This window comes from Nipponia nippon, unplaced genomic scaffold (assembly GCF_047370975.1).
Source record: "Nipponia nippon isolate SJK-2023a ecotype South Korea unplaced genomic scaffold, ASM4737097v1 scaffold_10, whole genome shotgun sequence".
NCBI lineage: Eukaryota > Metazoa > Chordata > Aves > Pelecaniformes > Threskiornithidae > Nipponia > Nipponia nippon.
The window spans coordinates 3,104,729-3,129,316 of NW_028262291.1; the positions used below are offsets into that span (position 1 = coordinate 3,104,729).

A 24,588-nucleotide genomic window follows, 5' to 3' on the forward strand; every position below is an offset into this window, starting at 1 on the left:
TTAACCCATGCACTATTCCTCCTGCATTATGCATGGCCAAGGTGTCAAGAGATCTGCAGTTTGCATGCAGGTCAAAACTACTAAGTGAGGTCTAACCACTGTTTAATTTGCTAAGTATTTTGGAAACAGGTTTAATAAGGCCCAGTAAAGTCAAGTCAGCTGTAACACAGGTCCAAGTGGGGTCATGAACATTGCACAAAACTCTAGGAAAAGTGAAAATAGCCCTTGTTTAGTCCTCTGCTGTTGCACGGTCCAGGCAGAGTCTGTCATGGAAATGATCTGGGTCTGCTGAACTGGCCGGTGAGGTGACCCTGAGCACAGCTCGGACAGGAGGGACGATGTCCTACTCACGACTTTGCACCTTGCCTTCCCTCCTCCTCCAAGTCCAGGGAACTGGAAGAAGCCATCTAGCGCCTGAGTAGGAAGGGGTGGCTGAGGGATCTCTTCTGTACGTCTGCTTTGCACTGACATGGAACATCCCTGGTTTTGTGCTAACTTGTCTCATTTTATATTCTGTTGCCCAGATTCTTGATGCTGCCTTTTTCTTGTGTCTGTTAAGTGTCTTTGAAGAGGCAATGTGTGGGACTGTGGAGTTTGTCTATGTCTTTAGTGTATATAAAGTTAGCAGTACATATTTATATTGTCGGTATTTGGACAATATGAATTAAATTTTTTTTTTTTTTTTTTTGCTGTTAGCATGAACTTGCTGCCATAAGTAGTGAATAATCTGAAGCTGCAAAGCATCTGGCATTTTTGAAGACCATTCTCTGCTACCACACAATATACAAGCATTTAAGCCGTTAAGTTTAGACTGCTGAGGAAAAAAAGATTAGAGTAGTCGAGCATAGCAAAAAACCAAGAGTCACAAATGTATGAATTCATTTCAGTAAGTGTTCAAGCAGCTGTAGACTTCATATTTAGTTCTAAAAAGGTCCATGTGGAGTTCTTTCTGTTCTGAATTTTAAATGTATGCCCAAATATGGTCCCTCCTGATGAATAAAATAACTATTTTTCCACTTCCTCGAACTGTTTTCCTGATTCTGTTCGCATTTCAACCTTGTGAACAGACTTTTTGTTTGCTCTGGCTTTATATAATGGCGGAATTAGATGATAGTAGTCTCTCAAAATCTCAGATAGCTTTTCCCTTGCTAAATTGATTTTTCAGCTTGTCGCTTTGTTCTTTGCTGAGCTGGAATCGAATCAGGTTTTCTTATTAAGTCTCTCAAGCAACATTTGAATCCATCATGTATGTATGTGCCAGAGACACAAGCCTCGGTCCTAGTACGTACCTCGGTATTTGAGCTCTCAGTTTAACATGGGGAAAAAAGTGCAGAATTCAGTGTGCCTGTTTGGGGTCTGTTAGTATTAAAGATGTCTGGGAGTCTCTGAGTATTAGTAAACTAATGGACTGCCTGGAGCCTTGCAGTGCAAAGTGCCTTTAGCTTTCTATAAATTATATGAGTGTACTGTTAAAGCAGCAGTTAGTACTTTCATGTAGCATAGCTGGGCTGTTTAGCAGTTTTTTACTAAACTGGGTTGTGTAAAGTATTCCGTAGTCACATGAACTCTTCTGGTGTTCACGATCTGTAGGCATCCCATATAAATTATCTTTGATTTCAGAAGCTGCTAGTAATGTGAGCTTATGTGCAAATAAGAGGGTCTTCAAGGTTGATGACATTTTTGTGTATGTGAAAACAGAGAAGGAAGGGTGTTGTGATAGCATTAAGGTTGTAAGGGCTGTTTGTGTTCAGAAAAGTTAGGGATAAATTAATGAAATATGTCGTTTTCAATTGTATTAATTAAAACATGCGGATCCCATAGTTCAATGCTCCCAAATGCTTCATTTTTGAGTGTTTCATTTGAGTGTGATCCATTTTCTGTGCCATCCTCATAAATTTTACAGAGATGGGTATTTCTCTGTGGCTGTGCAGACATCTGTGCAGATAAGCTGGCTCGTCAGCTGGGAGCCAGTTCAGAAACAGAAACTGGGGCCGCTCTGGCATTGAAACAGTATTAAGAAGTTATGCAGAGATATTCACTCGAGTTTAGCAATATGGTTGTATGATTTTTGTGTTTGTGCGGGTCAGAATACTGGCAGAATAAATGCATGTTTGTCTGCCGAGGAGCTTATAGACATGCCTTATCTACTCAGTAGTTGAATTTACTTGAGCTTTGCTCTTATTAGTTAGTAACTTTTACTTTCCTAGGTGTGCACCTAGGCACAGAGAAATGCCCACAAACAAGGTTATCTTCCCGCGTGGAAGATTCATTAAACGTACATATTACCACAAAAAAAGGAAAGGTGAAAATTTTGATATTTTCATTCCACTTGTTAAAATTCATACAAATATTGGAACATTTCTAATTTTGAAACTTCCCAAATGTGAGGGAAGATTTGACCTGTGCCCTTTAGGGAATGTTTGTTCTGCAGCACGCTGGTCCAGCGAAGGCTTTCCTCCAGCAGTGGAAGCAGCTGCAGCACACTGTGTTTGGGAGGCAGCGTCCTGGCTAATTCGCCGGGGGGGAAAGGAGCAGCAATAAGAAGCTGAGGAGAGAGGACTATTAATACTGCATGGCTGCAGCTATACTGCTCCCTGAACCAAGTACCTATTGCTACATTGCACGCTGCAAAAATGTCAGATGTCTTCACTGCACAGCACTGAATCATGTGGAAATAACTAACCGTACCATTCATCTCTGTTTTGGCTTGGAGTTATGGTTTGGCATTTTTTAGATTGATTTGATAAGGAAAATGGCTTATGTGACCATGCTGTCAGTCTTTTCTCCCCTCCTTATCCTTCTCCTTCTCCTTTCCAACAGCTTTTGAATTTATTGCTCTACTTCAGCTGAATTTTTTAAAGGAACAGAAATCTCTGAAGGTTTTATGTTCTTACAAACGTGTTAAAAATGGGTGATTAGGTGTAGGAGAGACCCACACTAGAGCTCCCACGGAGGGACAGGCATGTTGCCTGTCACATTCGGTGTGTTGCCTGAGGGATGAGCCTGTGCGTGGCCGTGCTCTCTTGCCCAGCCACAGGTGACAGCAGCATCTGGAAGAGAAACCTGTTGCGGTTGGAAGTGCTAGGGATGCGCGAGTAACTTGGGATTTCACGGCACAGAGATTTATTTAGGGATGCATTGGAGCCTCTGAGGAGAAGAGAAGCTTCTGCTCTACTGATCCTGTGCTTGAAGAGAGGAAAAAAACAGGATCTGGGGGGGACTCAGTAATTTTTGTCCGCCTATGGGGGTTAAGAGGATCCTTTTGCAGAAACAGAAGGTGGGACAGTTGCTCACTTTTCCAACGCTGGTGTAACCATCAACTGTGTAACCTCACCCAGCCTCATTAAGAAGCCAGTGTGGGCACAATTTAATTTGTTTTCTGTGAATCTGCAATATACAAATACTCTCATTTACAGAGCTTTTCCTAGCTCCTGGCAGGCCACTGTTTTTCACGTTTGCTTTCTTATCCTTAGGGTTAGCTCTGGAGAGTACTGTGAAAAATAAGTTAACATCCAAAATACAAAATAGAGTCATGCTGCTGGGTTATTTTTGTAAATAGAAGAATTTGACCTCCAAACAGAACAAACTGCTGGCATTCTCCTCTCTTCTGCAATGAAGTGCAAAAAGTCCCTGCAAGGAATTTCTGTAGCCTTTAGTTTTGTGGGGTATTTAGTAGCTGAGTGCTTAACATTTGTGTTGCTTTTGTTATTTGTGGTGTTTACCAACAAAGTCCCAAAATATTTGCTTAAGGTTCAGGCTATTGCTGTGGATATACCTTTAGTAAATCTTAGCAGTGTCTATCCAAACCTGACCAAGTTATAAATCTTTCCTAAACCCAACAAAGCTTGTTTTTGGAATAGGTTGAACAGATGTGTCAGTGTTTGTGAGCAGTTCTGGAAAGTTTCATCTGTGATGGATATTTCCAGTCCCAGGTAATTCTTCCTCCTGTGTCTCTGGATCCATTTAGAAACTGAAAGCTGGTGCGTGTAAAGGAGATGGTTCAAAAGTGGAAGCAGTTTATCCCGTCTCTCAGAGATTAAGAAACCTGTTGGGTTAGTTGATTTTGCTTTGCTTTCAATCTGCTGACTTCTTTCCTTGTATGGATTCTGGTTTTTGTCTTGTGAGAAACAGCTGATGATCTTTCCTTACCTACCTTTCCTGTGACGTTCATGATTGCGGAGATCACATTTATATCTCCGCTCTAAAAATGCAAAACCTACTAGGTTTAATCGCAAATGCCGCTTACTTCTATGTGGTACAAAATACAGTAGTTCAGTGTGGGAAATGTCCTTCAATAGCTTTTTTTGTTGCTGCTGTAAGATAGTTGTGCAGAATTATGCAGGTGCCAGAGACAGATTTGTCAGATTTGTAAGTATTTTCTTCCTACTTAAAACTTTTTGGATAGGTTTATTTTTAGTAAAATATGTCAAAGTCTATCTTTATTTAAAATAAAGAACGGGCTTAAATATACTGAAAATATATTTAAATGTTTGAGTATACGTGTACATATTAGTATTAACTATTATGTGAATGTGCACAGCAGGAAGGGTCTAATAAAGCATAGAATAAGGAGGGGTGAATTTGAGGTGAAGTCAGTTTTTATTTCTATTGGAGTAAATGGTGTGGTGCCAGTGATGTTCACAGAATTATCCTTGAGAAATTCCAGTTTCACTTATGGTCATGTTCTGTATTTTTTCTGGAGCTGCATGACTGGTTTACACTTCTCTTGTGTCTAATAGAGAGTGCCTGTTTAGCCCTCTTAATGTGGTTAGAAGTAGCAGATGTAACATAATCTAGTATTATTTTTTGATGGAGTACTGTACACCAGAGTACACCAAAAAGTAAAAAAGTTTGTCAAATGTGCTTTCTCAATGGAAATCTCTGTTTTTTCCCTTCCATTTATACCTGTAAAAGGAAGAAATACAGGATAAACAAAACTTTCTTCAGCATGAGCTTCTACCCGTCAATGAAGGCAATAAAATTTGAACCTAATCATACACACTTCAGAGCTTATCAGTTAGCTAGCTATAGGCTATCCCTTACTGTGCCGAGAGCTGGACCGTGACGCTCAGCACGTCTGCTGATTTGGGGAATCTCTTCGGGGCACTGGAAAAAACAGACCCTAATTTCTGCATCTCAGGTGGACTTGGGGAAAAAACAAGCATCTTGCTGCCCAAATTTGGGTTGTTCAGCAAATGCATGTGCCTGGGACGCTCAGTGCTTTGGGAAGACTTAAATCAAGGAAAATGTCTGTGGGAAACAGCAGAGCAGCCTCTTTCACCTTCTGTCAGATCTGGCCTGAAATTATGTCTTTTTTGATAACCAAAAGAGCCTCTTTTTGCATTAGTACTGACTTCATGCTGCCAGAATAACTCTGAAGTGAGTGAAGTGAAATCAGGCTCTGCCCTTGTGAAGCTATGCATAATATTTATGTTACAGCATGATGAATATGTTGGAAATTTGCAATGTGATAAACTTCCTCTCTCTCTTGCAGACTAACATACCAAAATCCCCTTTGTGCTGTGAGCGTTTCTGCTTTATACGTTTTAAATAGGGTGGCCATTAGGTCACTTAATTTCTTTCTCCACATGTCAATCTTCTTTACATCTCTCTCTATTTTTTACAGGAATCTGACATGAGAGAGAGAGAGATTCTGATGATCATCTTGACACCGCTGCTCTCTTCTGTATATTGACAAGTAAGTGCACCAAACTAATTTTGCAGACAAATCATTTAAGCTACTCATGTCAGGTGGGCAAACCTACAGTTACAGCTCAGGACTTCAACCGTGTGTCTTGCTGGATTCTGCTAAGGTGTATTTCAATAAACAGGTGGTCCAAAATTCTTGAAAAACCTGCTTGATCTCCAACAAGGAAGATGTTCCTCACCCTGATTTACAGTGTTGGGTGGATTACAAGAATGATCTCAGAGCAGAGGAATTTGTGGCTTAACTGTAGCCTGTAGTGAAGACAGTTGGCAGATGTTGTTAACTTTTATCTTCACACGTAACAGCTCTCTTCCTCCTCCTACCGAATATGCTTTAAATATAAACCAGCAGGTAGACTAATGTTATACTACTTCATGTATCAGACATGTTAAAAACTCTGTTTGTTTTTTTTTTTTTTTTTTTTTTCTGGCAGCAATTTATTAATGAGTTCACTGTAAATTTGCAACTGATGTTAGATTTGGATAAGGAATTTCTGGGGTTTTGTACTGTAATGCCTGTGTCATACAGTTAGGTGAGAACTGATGGGCTGCTGAGTCAGTGTAGAGCCTCTTGTGATACACCACAACCATGTTCCTTGTATCTTTTTATTTTTACTTGATGTGTATGCTGCATTTTCAGTGTTTTCTATTCAAAAAGGCTTCTAGTCTCTACCTATTTATTTTTTCTTTTTTTTTTTTTAAATCTTATCTTTTCTTGTGAAACACAATTTAAAAAGTTTTGGTAGTACTCTGGATGACTTACTTACAACTTTTTATGCAAAACCATTTCTTAAACTAGAATTATTTTATTGGCTTCCAGTCCAATCATTAGAAAATAAATAGAAACTTTAAACTCAGAAATCAGAAAACTAGAACAAAAAGCACAATGATTTAAAATTAGGTTACTTTTGGTAAAGCTTGATACTGCTGTATGATCTGAAAACTAAAAAACTCATTTTCTCTGTGATAAGAGAAACTGAAGGTGCCTTTTCTTGCATTGGCTGCTGCAGGTGTCTATGTTAATGCACATTATGAAAAGATAAGATCGTGAGTCCTAACAGTATCTTTGGATGAGCACTGGAAGGAGAGTGAAAATACAAAAAGTATGTAGAATGTGTGAAAGGGATTGCCGCAAAGTGTGTGGTGACATGAAGTAGTATAATTTGGAGCAGTAGTCTGTAGAAATGGAAAAAGGAGCGAAAGATTAAAAAAAAATGTCTACCTCAAAGGCCAGTGCAACAAAATTTTCTAGCTTATCAGGCATTTAATAATTGACTGTTTGCTTCTGTGGTAGTGCCACTATCAAAGATAAATACTTATGCCAATCAGAAGAGAAAGGTAATGGTACAGAAACAGGTGTGCAAATTTGGATTTTAAGTATTGTATATGACAGTGTGTTGAGTTGATGTGAGTAATTGTTTTATTGGCTGCAATGTGTAAGTGAGTTTGCAGTTGTGGTTAGGAGCTTTTCAAGACTTAAGCTGGTCTTCAGCCTACGGCATGACCAAAATAATCCGTCAGAGCCCACGCTGTCACTCCCTGATAAGGGACATATACATTCGAATTGGATACAGACGTGAAAAAGTGTGGTTTGTGAAAGGAAATATGTGAAATAATTGTAAGAACAGGAAAATAAACTTAAGTTGCTCAATTTTAAAATTATTTGCCTAGTGCTACTAAGCTGTTTGTGGGAAACAGGAAGACCACATCAATGTATGCCTGAACTACCTTTCAAATAAGTCTGAAGCATAAGGAACAACAGTTACTCATAACTGGCTTTGATAATGTATAAATGCTGAAATATAGTTCAAAATATAGATGTGATTGTGTAAGGCCTTTGCTTACCTTTTCAGTCTTGTTTTTTTTTTTTTAATGTTGTTCTTTCCCATTTACATTCACAGCAGTCACAGTCACTGCGGATGTGAAAAGCAGACATTCATGACTGAGCACGCTGTGCTGTGTCATGGTGAGAGCCAGCAGTGACAGTGATGTTTGATATAGGCTGTAAACACCCCTGTGCGCTTTACGTGCTTTGAGTAGTTAGTGAAATGGAACTTTCATCCCCGTTCTGTGGTTTTCTTAAAAATATTATTATAGGTCTTTGTTGCATGTATCAGTCCCTGGTTTTGGGTCTTTAAGTTAGGGTTTTTTGGTTTTTGGGTTTTTTTACATACCTATATATTTAACAGCCTTTATTACAATATATAAATATTGTAATTATATATACATATATTTGGTTCTTTTTAATATTGAAAAACATTATTTTCTACGTAGTCTTCCTCACTTGCTATGATCTGAAGAGCCTTCCTCAGGCTAGAAGGCAGGGGATCCAGCCCTGCACCCTGGGTGCCTGCGTGGATCCAGGCAGCCAAGTCAGCAGCCTGGGTGCTGCTGCGAGAAGAGATGGTCTGAGGACCATCCGATGGTCCTCCTGCCAAGGCAGTGGTGGTGCATCTCTGGTGCCTAGCACGCCTCGCGTAGCTGCGGGGGGAGCCCTGCGTGGCAAGAAAAGACAAGCTATAATGGTAGGAAATGCAGCTGTCAGGCATATTGATAGCTGCAGGTTTGTGGTGGGAGAGGACAGCCCCTGGTGACTCAGTGGTTGGGTGGAAAGTTAGGAGACAACCCCTCATACAAAAACCTGGGGAGGAGCTGGTGGCTCCCTGTGGCCTAAGGGAGAGACAGGAGAAGTGTCAAAATTATGAAGTAAAAATGAAGGCATATAAGGAAATTAAATTCTGATATGCTTCCAGTACCACGAAAGGGTCAGAAATGATCACTCTCTGTGTGTGGCTGAAAAACCATGTGGAGAAGAGGAGTTTAGATTTATTAAGGCCTGAGGAAAACTTTTGAGGTGAGGCAAGTGCAAAAAAACACCTGGGAGGCAGACTAAATAAAATCCGTGGGAGAACGTGAAACAGACGTAAAACCTAATGGCAAATATCTTTTTAATGCTTCTTTCCTTTAAAAGTGTGAATTGAACAAAATATATTTCTAGTTTTATATTAACGCTGAAAAGAAGGGCTTTTCTCACTCTGTCTCTGCCTCCTTCGTTCCTTCAAGCAGCAAAGCAGAGAGTGGGTTTGGTAAATCTCATTAATGGGTATGTCCTGAAGGATTTGGTTCACATGATGGGCTTAATTATTTCCTTCCCTGCACAGCTGCATTACATGGTAAGCAGAGATGCCTAGACGTTGCTCTTCTCTTATAATGAGGTGCAGGGATAGGTAGCTCTGACAGCATCAACAGCAGTGTTAGGAAACGAGCGCTGCATAGAAATTGTTCAGATTAGCCATACACAGTATGTGGAAGTATTTGAGCAGCAAAATAGAAGGAAGTTAAGCAAAGCAGAGGGTGCATCTCATGGGGTCGCCCCAGCCCCCAGCTTTACAGAAAACTAAGAGTCCTTTCAAGTATGGTATTCCTGGCGATAGCTGCTCTTCATTCCTAGGGAAACGTCATCCCATGTGGGTGGCCATCGCAAAGGTTTCTGACTGTGAAATCCTGTATCAGCAGCTGCTCGATATCTATGGAGCATTCAGTAAGAACTTTTACTAAATACTTTCTTAATGGGAGAAACTGATAGTAGTATGCCTGGAATTCAAGAGATGTGGGGTTTTATTAGAAATATTTTATAGCATGATTCAATCAAGATTTATTTTTTTAAAGTACTTTTATATTCAGTTTGCATATCTTGATTAGACTGTGATAATTTCCATGGCTGGAATCTCCAAAATATGCTGTGATAAAATTATAAATGGTAATGAATTCACTTAATCAGGTCTTACAGGAGTACAATCAACATGAAATCTAGTCAATTAAAAATAAATCCGTTTAAAGTATTTCTGGTTCTCCAACAGCCTCATTTTAGGACTTACATTGCCTGTGACTGAATTAGAGACCTACATGAACAGGTAGAAATTACACTTCGTAAAGAAATCACTGCAAGTGATATAAACAAATCCAGAACTTTTGGTGATGCTGAAATTTACCTGAATCTCAGTTGTAAACGATAGACTGGACTGTTCATACAACTATAGATTCAGTCAATGGTAATTTTATATGTGATGTCCCCTTGAAAAGCACAAGAAAAGAACGTATTATCAATGGTAGGTTTAACAGCCAGCAGGCATTTGTATGGTTGAAAAAACTTTATACATATGAGTATATTTTGCAGTGTGTAAATCTGTGAGACCATATTGATTGCAAAATGTATGTTTGCTTATACGCTAACTTTCAAGAAGCTTTGGGGTTACAGAACTAAGCCGTAGTTGTAGGTTAATCTTTTGGTTTTATCTTAACCCTTACAGCTCTATTTAAAGGTAATACACAGATACAAGTGCTGCATTTTGCTGCTGGCCTTAGTAAGACCAAGCTGTCCATACATCCAGCGTGGTTGCCAGTGTTGTTTCTAAACTTAGTCCTCACCTTGCCCTTCTTCGTAGGGTCAAGTTTTTGTAAATGGTTTGGTCATGGCTTTGTTACATCCATCAGTATGAGGGCAAAATGACCTTATCTCCATCTCTGACCTGGAGGAGGCGATGGAGCGTGCTTTTGTCAAGTTTGCGGGTGGCACCAAACTTGGGAGAACAGGGCTGCCGTCCCTAGGGACTGAGGCAGGCTGGAGAAATGGGCTGACAGGAGCTAGGTGAAGTTCAACAAGGACAACTACTAAGTCGTGCACCTGCGAAGGCAGAGCCCCTGCAGCAGTGCAGGTGGGGACCGGGTGGCAGGGGAGCAGCTCTGAGGAGGGGGACTGGGGCGTCCAGGTGGGCAGTGAGTTGGGCATGGCCCAGCAGTGTGCCAGGCAGCAACAGCAGCTAACAGCAACCTGGGCTGTCCTGCAAGCTGCACGGCCACCACATCGAGAAAAGTGATTACACCACTTGGTAGACCGCATCTTGAGTACTGTGTCCAGTTTTGGATAGCGCCCCCCCCCCCCCCCCCCGCCCAGTGCAGGAAAGACGTTGACAAACTGGAGCAGGTTCTGTGGAGGGCCACCGAGAAGGTGGAGGCCGGACTACTTGTCCTGCAAGGAGAGGCTGAGGGACAGGGGCTTGTTCAGCCTGGAGAAGAGATGGCTTCAGGGAGCATCAGCCAGCCCAGGCAGGGAGGATACTGAAACGACAGAGCCAGACTCTGTGCAGCAGTGCATGGCAGAAGGATGAGAGACAAGAGTCATAAGTTGAAACAAGAGAAGTTCAGACTGAGTATGAGGAAAATCTTATTCCCCATGAGGACAGTCAGGCAGAGGTTGCTCAGAGACATTGTGTAGTCTCTGCCATCGGAGGTTTTCAAGACAGACCTGGATAAAGGCATGAGCAGCCCAAGCAGATCTCATCGCTGGACCTGCTTTGAGCAGGAGGTTGGACTAAAGACCTCTGGAGATGCTTCTGACCCAAATGACTTGATGGTTCTGTGAATCGAAGGCACAGGAAAGAATCCATGTCGTTGTGTTCATGGAAGCTGATATTTGTCTTGATTCTGCATTGAGAGAGGGATACTTTAGAAAAACAGTACTGCTGGTACTCTAAGCTCTGTCTCTAAATCAAAAGTATTGTCAGCAGTTATCCCAGGGTGATTTAGCATGCTATTTATTTTTAGTATTAAATTCCAAACTACACCTGGCATTTAAAGAATGAAAGCTCAAAGAGTTTGTTATGAATTTTTCTGTATTTTTAAACATTAGTATTCTTTATATTTTTTGTTTCCCTGCTTCTGCATAATAGTCATAAACATGTATCACATTCTGTTTTCTTCTTGCCTAAGAAGTGATCTTTTATTTCTTGATCTGTTTACTGAAGGCAACAATTAAGTGTTGGTAGTCAGTGAGGAAAACTGGTTCTTTTCATCAGTTTTATTGTGTCTTGGTTGTCTAAATATTGGCTAGCTATAATTTGGTAAAAATGAGTTTCTTATCATTACAATGAGCTGAATCAAAATCTCAAAGGTCAAGAGAATAATTTATTTCTCAGTTCTTCTACAGAACACTGTGCTGCCTGGGTCATCTTGGCAGATCACTTAACCTTTCTGAGCTTGCAGATATTTTTCCCCAGTCTGCCGTTACCATCATCGTTCATGTACACAATCCTAAAGAATGTCCTTAATTGTGCTATGAGCTCAGACTTGCTTGCACAGGCTGGAGTATAAATTAAAGCCCAAGATATGCTTACCTTGGGTTGGAAAATAAGTAGGCAAGATGCAGATAAGATCAGCAGAGTTTCTTTTTCAAAATTTCCTCTGAAAAAATCAGGTAAGTGTTTCTGCCGTTAAGAGAAGCCCAGAGACCATCTGTCACTGGGAAGCAGGGATATTTGCTGCAGACAGACACAGATGGGCACAAAGACAGCGAGGACATGGCACACAGCTTTGCTTACACTGGAGTTTGGCTAAACCAAGGGCTGGTCGCCTGCCCTAGTTCTTCTACAGTGTGTGCATCCTTTCTGGGTCACCATTTGTTTGTTGCTTCCCTCTTGATGAAGAAAAAATTAAGTACATGAAGGCCAGTTCTTATAGTTCCTTCTGCCTTTCTTCCCTCCTCTCTGCGCAGTTGATTTAGTGGTCCTAACTGAGGCTAGGGCTTGTTCCTGCTCAGCTCTTCAGAAATTAAGGCAGCAACTGAAGTAGATGTTTATTCGCCTACTGTATTGCCTCATGTATTGCCAATATACTTACCAATGGTGGTGAAAAATAATGGTCGCAACTTGACCTATGTTTGTACAACTGCTCCTGATCTGAGATTTCTGCACCCTCATATTAATAATTCAAATGAAACCTAACTACAAATGACGCTGATCAATGAAACTGGTCTCTGCATTTGACAGCTTGCAAACTGCTCTAGTTAAGCAGATCTATATAGAGGAAAAAATTCTATTTTGTGTGGGATTTCTGTATTTCAAAACTTGGTTTCTTTGGGCTTTGAACAAAACTCCTTTATTTTTGTGTCCCCCCTAGAGCACTGCACTGGAGTGGCGTAATTTGGAAATCTCCGACTACAGGGCACTTTGGCAGGGGACTGCCCCACATTTGCAGACCTGGAGAGTCTGAGATCTGTGCCCCCAAATCGCACCTAGCAGGCTGCTGAAGACATTGGATACCCGGTGTCCTCTACAAACTTCAAGGGGTGTTTCCCACTGAGTTGAAATAAAAATGAATTCGTTGAAACTAAACAAGAAAAAAACCCAACACACACAACAAGAAAGGGTAACAGAATTTTTTTTCAGCCAGCTCTTGGACAAAGATAACTCATCATTTTATAAGAAAAATAGAACATCTATTTGAAGCTTTGCTTTTTTAACTGGCATATTATTTCTTGGATTAAAACAATGCAAACAATGAGACTATTTTTGGCAACACAGAAAATAAATTAAAATAACATAGTAGCCCCCATCAGGATCGCATCTGAAGAAAATTCAGGTTAAACTTCATAGCAAGCTCTAACTGCTAACCCATATGTAAGGAGAAGAGGGAATCTGCTTTATCTGCTCTCAGGACCTGATCTAATCTACATGACAAGGCAGCAACAGTGCTTCTCTGTTAACATTTAATTATGTTTGTATTTGAATTATCACAAAAATGTTTTCTTTATGGATAAAGAGGAAAAAGGTTGATAAGCATAAAATGCAAATTAACAAGCAACTAAGCTGCTTTGTCCTCCAGGGAGATGAACCTGAGGTAAATATGTTCAACAAGCTTTGAATTTTTTTCAAATTCCTGTTGTAAATCTTTCTAAATTCTCTTATGTCCTTTCCCTTCCAACATATTATAATCTTTTTGATATTTACATAGTCAAGTGCAAGCAGAGGCTGGAAACAGAAAGACTAGAAGATAAAATGGCTTGCCCTACATGCTTCTGTTTTGTAAGGAACATTTCTGGGGAAACAAAAATGACCATTATATCCATCTTTTATAAATAGGTAATGACTTTTTAAAATTGAAGTGGTGTAATACTTCCAAATTACATAGAGAACAATTCATAGCTAGTTACTCACATTGTATCATTCTCGTTTTAGGTAGCTGCAGGGGAATTTTTTTTTTTTTTTTTTTTTTGGCATTGCTGAAGTTTGCAACTTTGAAATCTCCAGTTACTATATGCAAGTATGCTTCATGACATCATGACAGTAAATACTTGTAAGTTGTACTTTGGACTGGGGACAGAGTCAGTGTAACAGCTGAATCCGTAGCATCTTTTCCTGGTTTGATAACTGAAAAGCTGTCATATTATGAAGAAATACCTTATTGGATCCAGAACTGGATAAACTCGTCAATGTTTCATGTTGGCTTTTCATAGCTTACCCTGGCTGTTGTTTTGCTCGTGAATACAACATGTAGGGGTCAAGTCTTGTTGGAGCTATTCCTAAAGTAATTCTGTTGACTGCAGTGGGATTGCACGCATGATTGATTCCCCGTGCAAGATATGAAATTGCTTGAAAAGGATCTCAGAAAGTTACTCTATATATTTTTGCTCCTAGCAAGATCAACAATATAAAGATTATATGACAGATCCAACCCTACTTGCTTAGAAAGAGGTACTTATTTGAATTTATGAGTCCAAGACGACACATCTCAGACTTGGGACGCTGGTGAGCTTTGGTATCTGGGATAATACGCTTGGTGCATTTTCTTAAAAAGTTTTGTTGTTTTTCATCATATTTGAATTAGTTATTTAGTTGCTACTTATTTAGCTTCTTTTCCTTAACATCTGTTTAAAGGGTTTTAGAATTCTGGATTAATACATCCTGAACAGATGAATTTTCAAATTGCAGGTTGTTTTTACAAGTAAGCGTATGCAGTTGCTGTGGGATCCGGTCTCTTATTTAATACTTCAAAGTGCATTATGATTTTGTCCTAGGTAAACTATAGTATCCATTGCAACCAGTATTTAAAGAAAGACTTATGAGTACTGTTGTTTGTTAGTCTATCTATTGGAAAACGCAAATTCTAATACATGTAAAAAACTAGAGGCCATATTAAAACCAGCTATAGAAACGAACAGAGCCTAGAAGCTACTTGCCTTGGGGCTCGCGGGGCTGGCCGTAATTCCTTGTCTGGAAGAATGACCTTTAAATAAAGGTCAGACAGAATTGCTCTGGAAACCTTGCAGGTGCTTAAAAGAAGGCACTTAAGATATTATATTGCCAGTGGGAGTTGGCCTTTACTGTAAACTTCACTGTGGTTAACGTTTATAAATACTTGCTATGTTTCCCCTAGTAATATGTTTGAATCTTTTTTTTTTTTTTTTTTTTTTTTTTTTTTAAATTTTAACCATTTTAACCAACCTGGCTGTGCCACTCTGTGCTAAATCTTTACACTTGGTTCCTCTTTCTTATAGCAGGTTCTGTTTTCTCATGTCCAACTCCTACTTCAAACATTTTTCTGTTTTCTCATGTTGAACTTCAAGTATTTTTAAGCTTTTTCTACATCTGCTTCTCTGCCTGTCTTCCAGCCTTGCTCATTCAGTACAATAAGTTGATTGTCTCCTGTATTCTTTGTATCTATCCTTCCCCAAAATCTCTCGTTGCATCTGCCTGATTGAACTTCAGCCTTTCCGTGAAGATACCAGGACCGGCTGAATAGTTTACAAGGAAAATAAATACTAGTAGAACAGACAGAGGACAAAGGAGAATTTTAGCGTCCAAAGCTACTTGGAAACTGAAGAAACTTTTAGAAAACTACCCTGTATTTGCAGAAATAGGTTGCATGTGTAGATTTTTTTATGTGCACAGGAGTGCTAATAGTGAAGTATATCTGTTTAGAAAAAAATAAAATAGAAAAATTACATTCTTACAGTCTGATCTTAAGACCCACTTTAATCATATGGTGTTGGTATTTAAGACTCTGAATACCACAAGTTAATGGAGCTTAGCCTCTCCTTGGCAAGTCTGTACTGTGCAAATATACATGAACAAGGGATAACAAGCTGCCTCAGAAATAAGGAACAGGTTCAACAATTACTTCACTCAATTTTCTTCTGTTTTTTCCTTAAAAAAAAAAAAAGGAAAAAATGTCACTCTTGAGTACTTTTGCAAAACAATTTGTTACCTGTGCAGATCACCTAGCAAAGAAATGAAGGACTGCATAAATCTGCCCCTTAAGCAGGGCAGTAAGAAGAATCTTCTGGTGGTGCCAGTGAGAATAAATGGATATGACCATTGATTTTTCAATACTGATTTCAGATCAATATTTAAGTTGTGACGTAAGAGATGCCACGCTGAGAAACAGCAGCTTCAGAGAAAAGTAATTTTGCTTGGCATTCTGGTAGGTTAATACTTATGCCTCAGCACACATCTTCTAAAATATTTATTTGTGTGTTTCAGTTATTTAACGGAGAGATCAAAAATGCATTACCAGACAGTGTAGCCAAAGTGAATTTAAGTGAAGGACTGGTGTGTAGGGAATAAAACCATAATTATGGGGGTTGTGAACAGCAAAATAGTGTATGATTAAATTTGTTTAGGTAATTTCCATGGAGGGGGATTTTTTTGAATAATGTGTAAGTGATTTGATTTTCTAGCATTTTCTTCCATAGAGTGGAAGTGCTTTAGAGGAGACTCAAGAATCAGTTGCCCCATTTTACAGAGGTGGATCATGGGAACTGCAGGGTAACAGATTAATTTTCTTAGAGCCTTCATACATCATCGCTCTTTATTTTTCGGTCTCTGAAACTACATCTGTACTTCTAAATAAAATTGGACCAGGAGGTGTTCCCTGGCCCTGAGGCCATGTGGCGTGAAGTGGACCTTTCTGACCCTTGGATATCTTGTGAGCTCCTGTGCCCAAAGAAAGTATTTTTTGTGATTCACCTTTCTAAGTCAGTGTCTGCAATAGCACGTGGGCTGCGTTGCAGTGCAGCAGGGAGACGTTTCAGTAGCGTGAAAGCCTGCAGAGATCGGAGAGTGCCGAGCCTGGTAGCACCTCACCTGCGTGTCCTCCATGCGAGGGGCATTGCCTGGCACTGACCGAGAGGGCACACTTGAGGGCATGCCAAGGGAACAGTGCTTCGTTTTGCTGCCTGGCCACCGTTTTTCCTAGCAGGATAAAATCAGCATTGGAGACTGTGCTGGCCCTTTTGCAGAAGGCCCCAGGACTGGAGCCTGACCAGCGCAGCTTCATGTGGTGTCACATCAATGCCAAAGCTACCTCCTCATCTGGTGGGCCTGGGAGAACAGGGGGAGCTCCAAGTGCCTCATTTCCCCAGAGGTTTTGCTCTGGCCTGGGTTAGCACTCCTTCTGCACATCCTGTTTTTCTTCTTGTAAATGTATTCTTTTAGGTTTTGCATTTGCCTGGATGAATTTTGTATCAGTGGGTTTCAGAAAGCTGTCCTGTTCGGAGTTATGGTATTTCGGTAGTAATAATCAAGAGATTTTCATCGGAGTCAATCAGATGGCCATGTTTATGTAGATTTCTCTCCTGTCGCTTAGGCAGTGGTGTCTTAGATTCACTTTATGCTGGCGAGCATTAATACTGCCTTTGGAAATAGTGGTTCTGCCCTTTTCATGCCCTGGCTGTTTGCTTCTGGCCCTCTGCCATCTTCCTCCTGCTGCTTATGCAAACATTTGCATAGTGATCCAGTTCAGAGACGTGACGGATGCTGAAACTAACCTCCCAAAACAAAAAAATCTGGTGTTTGACCTGGATTGATACTTTGTTCTGCTTCACTGTTCGTGTTAGTGCAGAGATTAAAGCAGTCTGGGGGCAAGAGTGGAGTGGTCTGGGGAGCGAGGGAGGGTGGGATCGCTTCTTTGGGAGGCAATGCCGGTTATTGCCAGCTTTAAAGTAAAAGTGCAAAGTGGAGATTGACCCCATCAAATTGCAAATTGCACATTGGAGTTGGTCTTCAATTCAGATTTTCTTCTACGCGAGCTTTTCTGCAGAACTGCGGAGAGGCGTGAAATGCATGGCGCGTTGGGATTGTACCCCCCATCTTCAGTTCTGTCTGAAATGCATTTTTGTTTTAATATTAATATAATTAGAAAAGGCAATGCTTGATCTTCTCCAGCATTTTAATTTAGTAACTTGGTTCTTGAGCTGATGTATATAATCCCGAATAAAGCCACAGAATCCAAGTGTTAGGAGCTCTGGCAGGTTTTACACAGGTGGAAATCCCTTTCCTGAATAGTTTTTCTTCAGAGTTAATTATTAAATACCTCTTTCTAGCAGTTGCTGTTATTCTAACAGCAAACTTTTCTCACAGTCTGGTTAATGGCATTATTCAACCCGTAACAATGCCGACTTTGTATCTGAGATATTCCCACAGGTACATTTTTAACTCCTCTGACAATAGCAGTCTAGAGGACTTCTCCCTGCAGGCAACAGGACTGTTATTGTGCAAATAAATGTTTTTATATAAATAGATTGTTCTTATCATGACTAGGAGCTGGCGGCCCTTGAATTTGAAACCTTGCTCTGAGATCTAGCTTTGTTGGCCTTTTAGACAAGACATTCGATGCATGTGCCTCAGCTGTATTTTAGAGAGAGGAGAACTAATAACTATTGTGATTAGTCCGAAATGGCCACTCATGTGAGACCCTAGCCTACATTCACACGGTAACAAAACCAAAACCAAAATCTCACAGATCGGGGAAGAAAGAGTTGCACCGTTTAATGTGATTTCCCTACCAAAAGTAAGTCTCGGTGTCAGGGGTACATTTCCTTCTGTCTCACCATATGTTAGTCTTGCCCACTGCAGAAGCCCAGGGGGAGCCTTCGCCGCAGCCGCAGTGTTGTTCTGCGGGATCTCTGTGCTCATAGTTGTTTGCTTTTGGTGGTTGTCAGATATATTTCACTATTGGGTTTGCTCCAGGCAAACTGGACAAACACACCTGCATTCCTCCTATTTGCCAGTTCTGGCATAGGATACAATAGGGAGAGGACTTTATGTGGGACGCATCTCGTAAAACAGGTTTTTGTGTGTGTATGTACCATTGTGTTCCGTATTTACCAATATGAAACTGGATAGGAGGGTTTGTTACTTTGCAGGATCAACAAAATTGCACATAGCCGTAATTAAGTTGAAGATTTTAAAATGTGATTTTCATAGCGGGCAAGTGCGTTGTGTATCTTATCTATGTTTAATGCGGATACCCTGTCCAATATGTGTCCATAAAAATGATATTTTAATCCCTTTAGTAAATATCAAGTTTCTAATATTTAAGAGTTAAAAATAAATTTAAGCATATATATTTAATAAATGCTTTTCGTATGATGCTTAACAACCATAAGGCTCCAAAAAATTGATAAGTCTGTCGCTGCTCTTACTTTTTTCCCCAGCCACGCCAGTTTGCACTCACTGGAGCACAGCATTCAGATAGAGAGCGAGCGAGCTCTGGGAGTTGAATTTCTTGCCTTTTGATAACCTGTGCACTGTTTTAATTCCAGTCTTTTATAATGTGCTCTTAGAGGGTCATGCTACTTGCCCATGGGGTTTTTTTTTCATTTATTCATAGGTTGTTTTAAACTCTCATTAATGGTGGGGTGGTAACAAATGGCAGGATAAGAAATTCCTGCAGATTTTGTGAAAGTTGCTGGCTGGATAGAGAAAAAAAAAAAATCTAAAAATAGCATCTGTGAGGGGAAGGCAGCAATCTGAGCTCAACTTACTTCATCTGCCCTGTTGGCCTGAGAAACATAACCTGGGAATAGCCATAGAGGCAGAGTGAACATCCTGGTGTTCCTGCAGAGCTAAAGGGCAAGGTGCTGAGGGAAAAGTACAATAATGGCATGTAGCCATCCTTTTATTCTTTCATCTTCCAGCTGTTGTACGGCCTTCCTGTGTCAGAAGTGGCGTTTAACCAGCCAGAGCTCGTCCTTGCTTTGTTCAGCCAGTTGTTAAGGGATGTGCAGGGGCCGGGGAATGCGAGTGCCCGGGGCTGGGACACGCGGGGACCTCAAGGTGCTGGAGTTGAAAATGAGGACAGAGGACGTGAGGTGGAGCAAAGACTGTTGTGGTGGTAGTTTCCATTGTGAGTTTACTTCTGCGATCATTGGAAATCTGTTTTTATTCATTTACAGAGAAACTTTTCTTCATTCAGCCCTTGCTCTATACCGAAAGCAGCCACTGATGTATCGCGTTGCTATAAAATACAATCAGCTTAACTACAGGAAGCGTACTATCTGTTGTGTTTTTTAAGAAAATGAAAGAAGGCATCCCAGACAATCATGTCAACAAAAACTCATCTATATTTTTAGCTGTATAACATCCTTTGAACCAATGAATTGCCAACTGGGAATTAGCAGCCTAAGATGCTAGATTTTCTTCTGCTGTACAAGCCTAGGTAAGCCAGGCAACCTGCCTTACTTTTCCCAAGGTAATAGCTTTGGTCGTGGAAAAGTCTTTGGTATATCCTGGGGACAAAACTGAAACAATTCCTAAAAGATAACAACTTGCCTGTGGGAGCTATGATAGCAAGCATCTCTGGTTAACCAATGGCGGTATCTTCCATGTCTTCACAACTTAAGAGCCAAACAACCAAATTGCCCTAAGATGTCTGTAGATTTTGGGAGACATACTTGACCTCCGCTCCCTGGCAGGCTCTGCCCTACACTAGGATCCGTACTGATTTGGTTTCTCCAGTAGTTAGAGTGTCTTATTTAAAAAAGACATTTAAATGATCTGCTTCTCCGTAGTGCTGGTGGGGCATAGGTTCTGTTCTTTTTGCCACTGTAGATACAGTCTTTCCTTATCCTTTTCATGGTTACTTGTGCATTTTTTTTTTTTTTATCTGTATTCCAGAAAATTAGGTGACTTGTGCCTTGTTGATGAGCCTCCAAGGAGTTCTTTGTCCCACTATTTATTAAACTTAAGTGCTTGATACCTGGGAGTTGGTTCTTCAGCTAATGATTTCCCTTTGTTATTCCATAATGTGATATTTCTGGGTAGTTTTTGCATGAAAATCCACTTGCCAAAACCTTGGGAAGTTTTTTTCCTAATTCAACTCTTTATTTGTATGCTGTATAATTGCAGTTTACTGCTCTCTGTCGGAAGAGTTGAGTCCATTGCCGTGGAATATATTGTGCTCTCAAATGGCTTTAGGGAGAGACAAACCGTGTGATGGTCTTAATGTCTTTTTTCCTCACACGTGCTGCCCTATACCTCTTATGCTCTTAAATACTGTGTATTGACCTACTATATTTTGGCTTCCTGTGATTTACCATTGGTATTGGATAAATAAGGAAGCCATTCAAATGTTTATGCTTTTTATTGACTTAAGGTGCTTTGGAGAGCAGCATTAATCTACAGTTCAGTGAAGCAGTAAGAAAATGAAATACTCCCTCAAGAGTTTTCTTTTGTAAATAGAGCCTTGCATTAAGCTGCTGTGAACTGGCATGCTTTCAGAGTTTTGAATGCACTGTTTTTGTCTTCATTAGTAATTATAGCTGAGGGTAATAACACTGGAGTTGTCCTTCATCAGAAATAACAATAAGACTTGATGATGTGGGTATGTGATGTGCTTTGGAAATGCTTGCCCTTGACCTCAAGCTTTAGGCCTGCCTTGCTGCTGCCTGTCCTCTGGTGTAAACGCTGGCTCCGACATATGGTCACCTTAAAATGCTGTATTAGGGCGTAGCCTTTTATGCCTGCTTTGAAATCATTGCAGTATAAATGACCGGACGGCGAAGAGGAATGAGTAATCTGGTTGTGATATTTAGTTGGCTCAAACTAAATCATGAAACACAGTGGTAAAAAATGTTCTTTTAGTCCCTGCTGTTGTTTGACTGTATTTACTTCGGGGGATCTGACTGTGAGACCACTATGGAAAACGTATATTTGGATATTTCAGTACAGTCACCTGGTATACGAGTGACCTTGGCAAAGTCAGTTCATCCTTCTGTGCTTTACTTTTGCTTTAATGTCTTTTTTAATGTGGGCTGACAGTGGAATTGGTGGTTGGTTTTTTTTATTTTTTTCCTTTTAACTGGGGATTATTTTTTTTTTTATTAAAAAGCAGAGAAGTTCTCTTGGGAGGTTTCTTATGGAAAATATGAAAAATAATGTTTATGTTTTTCTGGCTTCTGAAAACTGGAAGAGTATATGGTTACCAAGCAATGCAAAGTTTATAGTGGTCTTCATTTTTTTCCAGTATAAATTTTTTCCCCCTTTTTCCATAGAATAATAATTTTCATTTCCTGAAGAAGCCTTTAGTTTGCGGGGCAAAAGAAGTCTTTTGCTGCTGTTGTTGGAAAAACCCAGAAGGAAAATGTTCTGCTGTTCTTACTGTGAGACCTCTGAATACTAATGTCCTTCCTTTGGTGTAAACACTACTTTCATTTTAGCCTGATCTATACCACAGACTAAAAGTGTTTCTAAAAATCTGTATTGTATGTATACGTTGTGTGTATAATAGACAGGTTTTGGTAGTGTTGATATTAATGTTGATATTAAAGGATGTTGTATGAGCTGCAAAGCAGCATCTGCATCTGTCTGGCTCCCTGTAGTATTACCTTTTTTGGTTCATGCGGCTATTTGAAAATCCTGCCTTTTATTGCAGCCTCACCTGTACAGTTTCTCGATGTACAGGATGATGTTATTTTAGCACCTATATTAATTTCCTGAAATATCTGTTTACACTGGGAGAAGTAGGCTTTAAACCCAGATCTAGTTCTAAGTACAGTTTACAACAGTGCTATTTAGCAGAGAACCTGGTAATTATGCTGAGTTTTTCTGGATCCTTTGGGAGGCTGGGTGTGCCTTGGAAGAAAGGTCATCTTCCCTGCTATTACTCTTTTTCCTTCTCCTGTCCTTCTTCCTCTTCTGTAGTAAATTGGTAGCCAGATTTATTTCCATTACACTCTGCCTACCCACATAAATTTCAGGAGAAAACAAAAGGAGAATAAAACATATAACTTTGTTGTTAAATGCATGTTACTTCCAAGAAAACAAAACTTGTAGCTGATTCATTTTTAAGACTTTAACTATAACTTACCTTTTTCTCTTTCTCCTTTGTATTGGCAGGATAAAACACTTGAACATGCCTCGTAGCCCAACATCAAGTGAAGATGAAATGGCACAAAGCTTTTCTGACTATTCTGTTGAATCTGAATCAGACAGCTCCAAAGAAGAAACTATTTATGACACAATTAGAGCAACTGCAGAAAAGCCAAGCAGCAGAATGGAAGATAGTCAGAGCAACACATTAGTGATTCGAATTATAATACCTGATCTGCAGCAAACGGTAAGGCATATTGCATTACAATTAAAAAAAAAAAAAAAAAGAAAGTAAAATTAAATGATTGGCTTTGCTGGCTTCAATCTGCGGTAAATCTGTACTATTTTCTTAAAATTTTTTGTCATAGTACAAGCAAAATTTATGTTGTGTTTTTTTCTAATGTCTACATTTTTTACCCTGGTGGTATGTCTGGCGGATTGCCTAAACTAAAGGCACCATCCCATCCAAGAGAGTGCATTTAGTATGTCAATTGGCTGAAAGCTGTGATCATAAAGCAAAATACCTGTCTGATCTGCATTCAGAGGCATTTGAGCGTTTGGAAAGAGAATTGGGCATCTAAAATCTCATCTCATCAGAAGATGAGGGATGAACCCCAAAATCACATTATCTCTACAAAAGCCTCATACATATATAAGCCCGTTGTCTTCTCTAGTTTCTCTTTTCATGAGATAGTTTGTGATTGACACTAGACCGGGGTCTAGCAGGAGGTCATCAATTTCTTTCTCTCTCTTTACCATATTAGTTGCATTTCTCTGTCATCCTCCCATGAAAAGATATCCTTGATAGATAGCTGATGGCTTTTAGAGAATAAAGATGAGGAAAGAGAAGCACAAAGAAAACTTTCCTTCCTCCTTTGCTGCTATGCCTTTACTACACGGTGTTGTTTCTCACACTTCCACTCAGAGAAATCAACACTCTGTTTGGAGGAAGAATAAAGCGTGGCATCGTACTCTTCCACAGTTTCTACAATGACATGAAATCACTATTTTATTCTCTCCCATCTCCTCACCACTTATACTGGAAACATATCAGAGAGGATAAAAATGAACCTTTTCTGATTTTCCTAGAGGAGTCATTTGCAGGCTGACTTGTGGGGCTATGGCTATATCTCACATCGCTAAGTCTATTGGATGAAAATACAGACTTTTCAACAAAAGAGTTAATCTCTCACATCTTACAGAAAGAATTGAACAGACTTTTCATTTGTTAAAAAACATCTGATTAATTGAGTAAATGAGAATAAAAGGGTTTTTTTTCTAATTTAAAAAAAAAATCTCGGCTGTTCCTTATGTCTTAGAAATCTACAATCCAAATTCATCACTCTTTTTCACAGGGAACTACTAAATTGTGTTTCTTTTATGGTTGAATGTGTAAAATTCAATGTCTGGAATGTTAGGAGCATAAAGTTGGAAAAGTTTGCTGTTGTAACTTTGTAAGTAAAAGAATCATTGTCCTCCACAAGTGCTATGATAGGAATAACAAGCTCATCCCAGAGAAGGTCTTGGGAGTTACTTACTGATTCTATCTAGAACCACAACCTGTCTAAGTTTACGATTAATTATCTAAATTACCCTGGGCCTCCTTGAATGCTGTTGCCGTTTTTTTCAATTGATGGTAGGCATCAGACTTTTTTCATTTCAAAGATGATTATAAAAACACATTCTTTTTATGGATGTGCGCTACATACATCACTCTGTGCTGACATTTAAGATCTACATCATACTGTGCTGCCATTGAAGATCTATCTCAGACGAAATTATTCCTTTCTTTTTAATTAAGTTCATTTTTAGAATGATAGAGATGGCCTGTCTCCAGGCTGACAGGGAAGAGCTGTTTTGACAGTGTGGCCTCAGGTGTGGTTGTAGAGCTCTTGTTTTTTTTTTTAAAGCCTAATCTACACAGTGCTGCAGAAACCCAGAGAAATCTGTGCTGGAG

The 24,588-nt window shown here is 39.8% G+C and overlaps 1 protein-coding gene across 3 annotated transcripts in view; it reads left to right on the forward strand.

Annotated features, from left to right (window-relative positions):
• Positions 1-13,080: 13,080 nt before the first annotated feature.
• The window catches only part of SHANK2 (SH3 and multiple ankyrin repeat domains 2), a 326,771-nt gene continuing 315,263 nt past the window's right edge, over positions 13,081-24,588 (forward strand). For all 3 annotated transcript variants that reach the window (XM_087742627.1, XM_087742637.1, XM_087742639.1), the window contains exons 1-2: positions 13,081-13,380; positions 22,659-22,878. In XM_087742627.1, the coding sequence (XP_087598753.1) occupies positions 13,370-13,380; positions 22,659-22,878 (231 nt within the window). In that variant the 5' untranslated portion in view covers positions 13,081-13,369. The remainder of the gene's footprint in view (positions 13,381-22,658; positions 22,879-24,588) is intronic.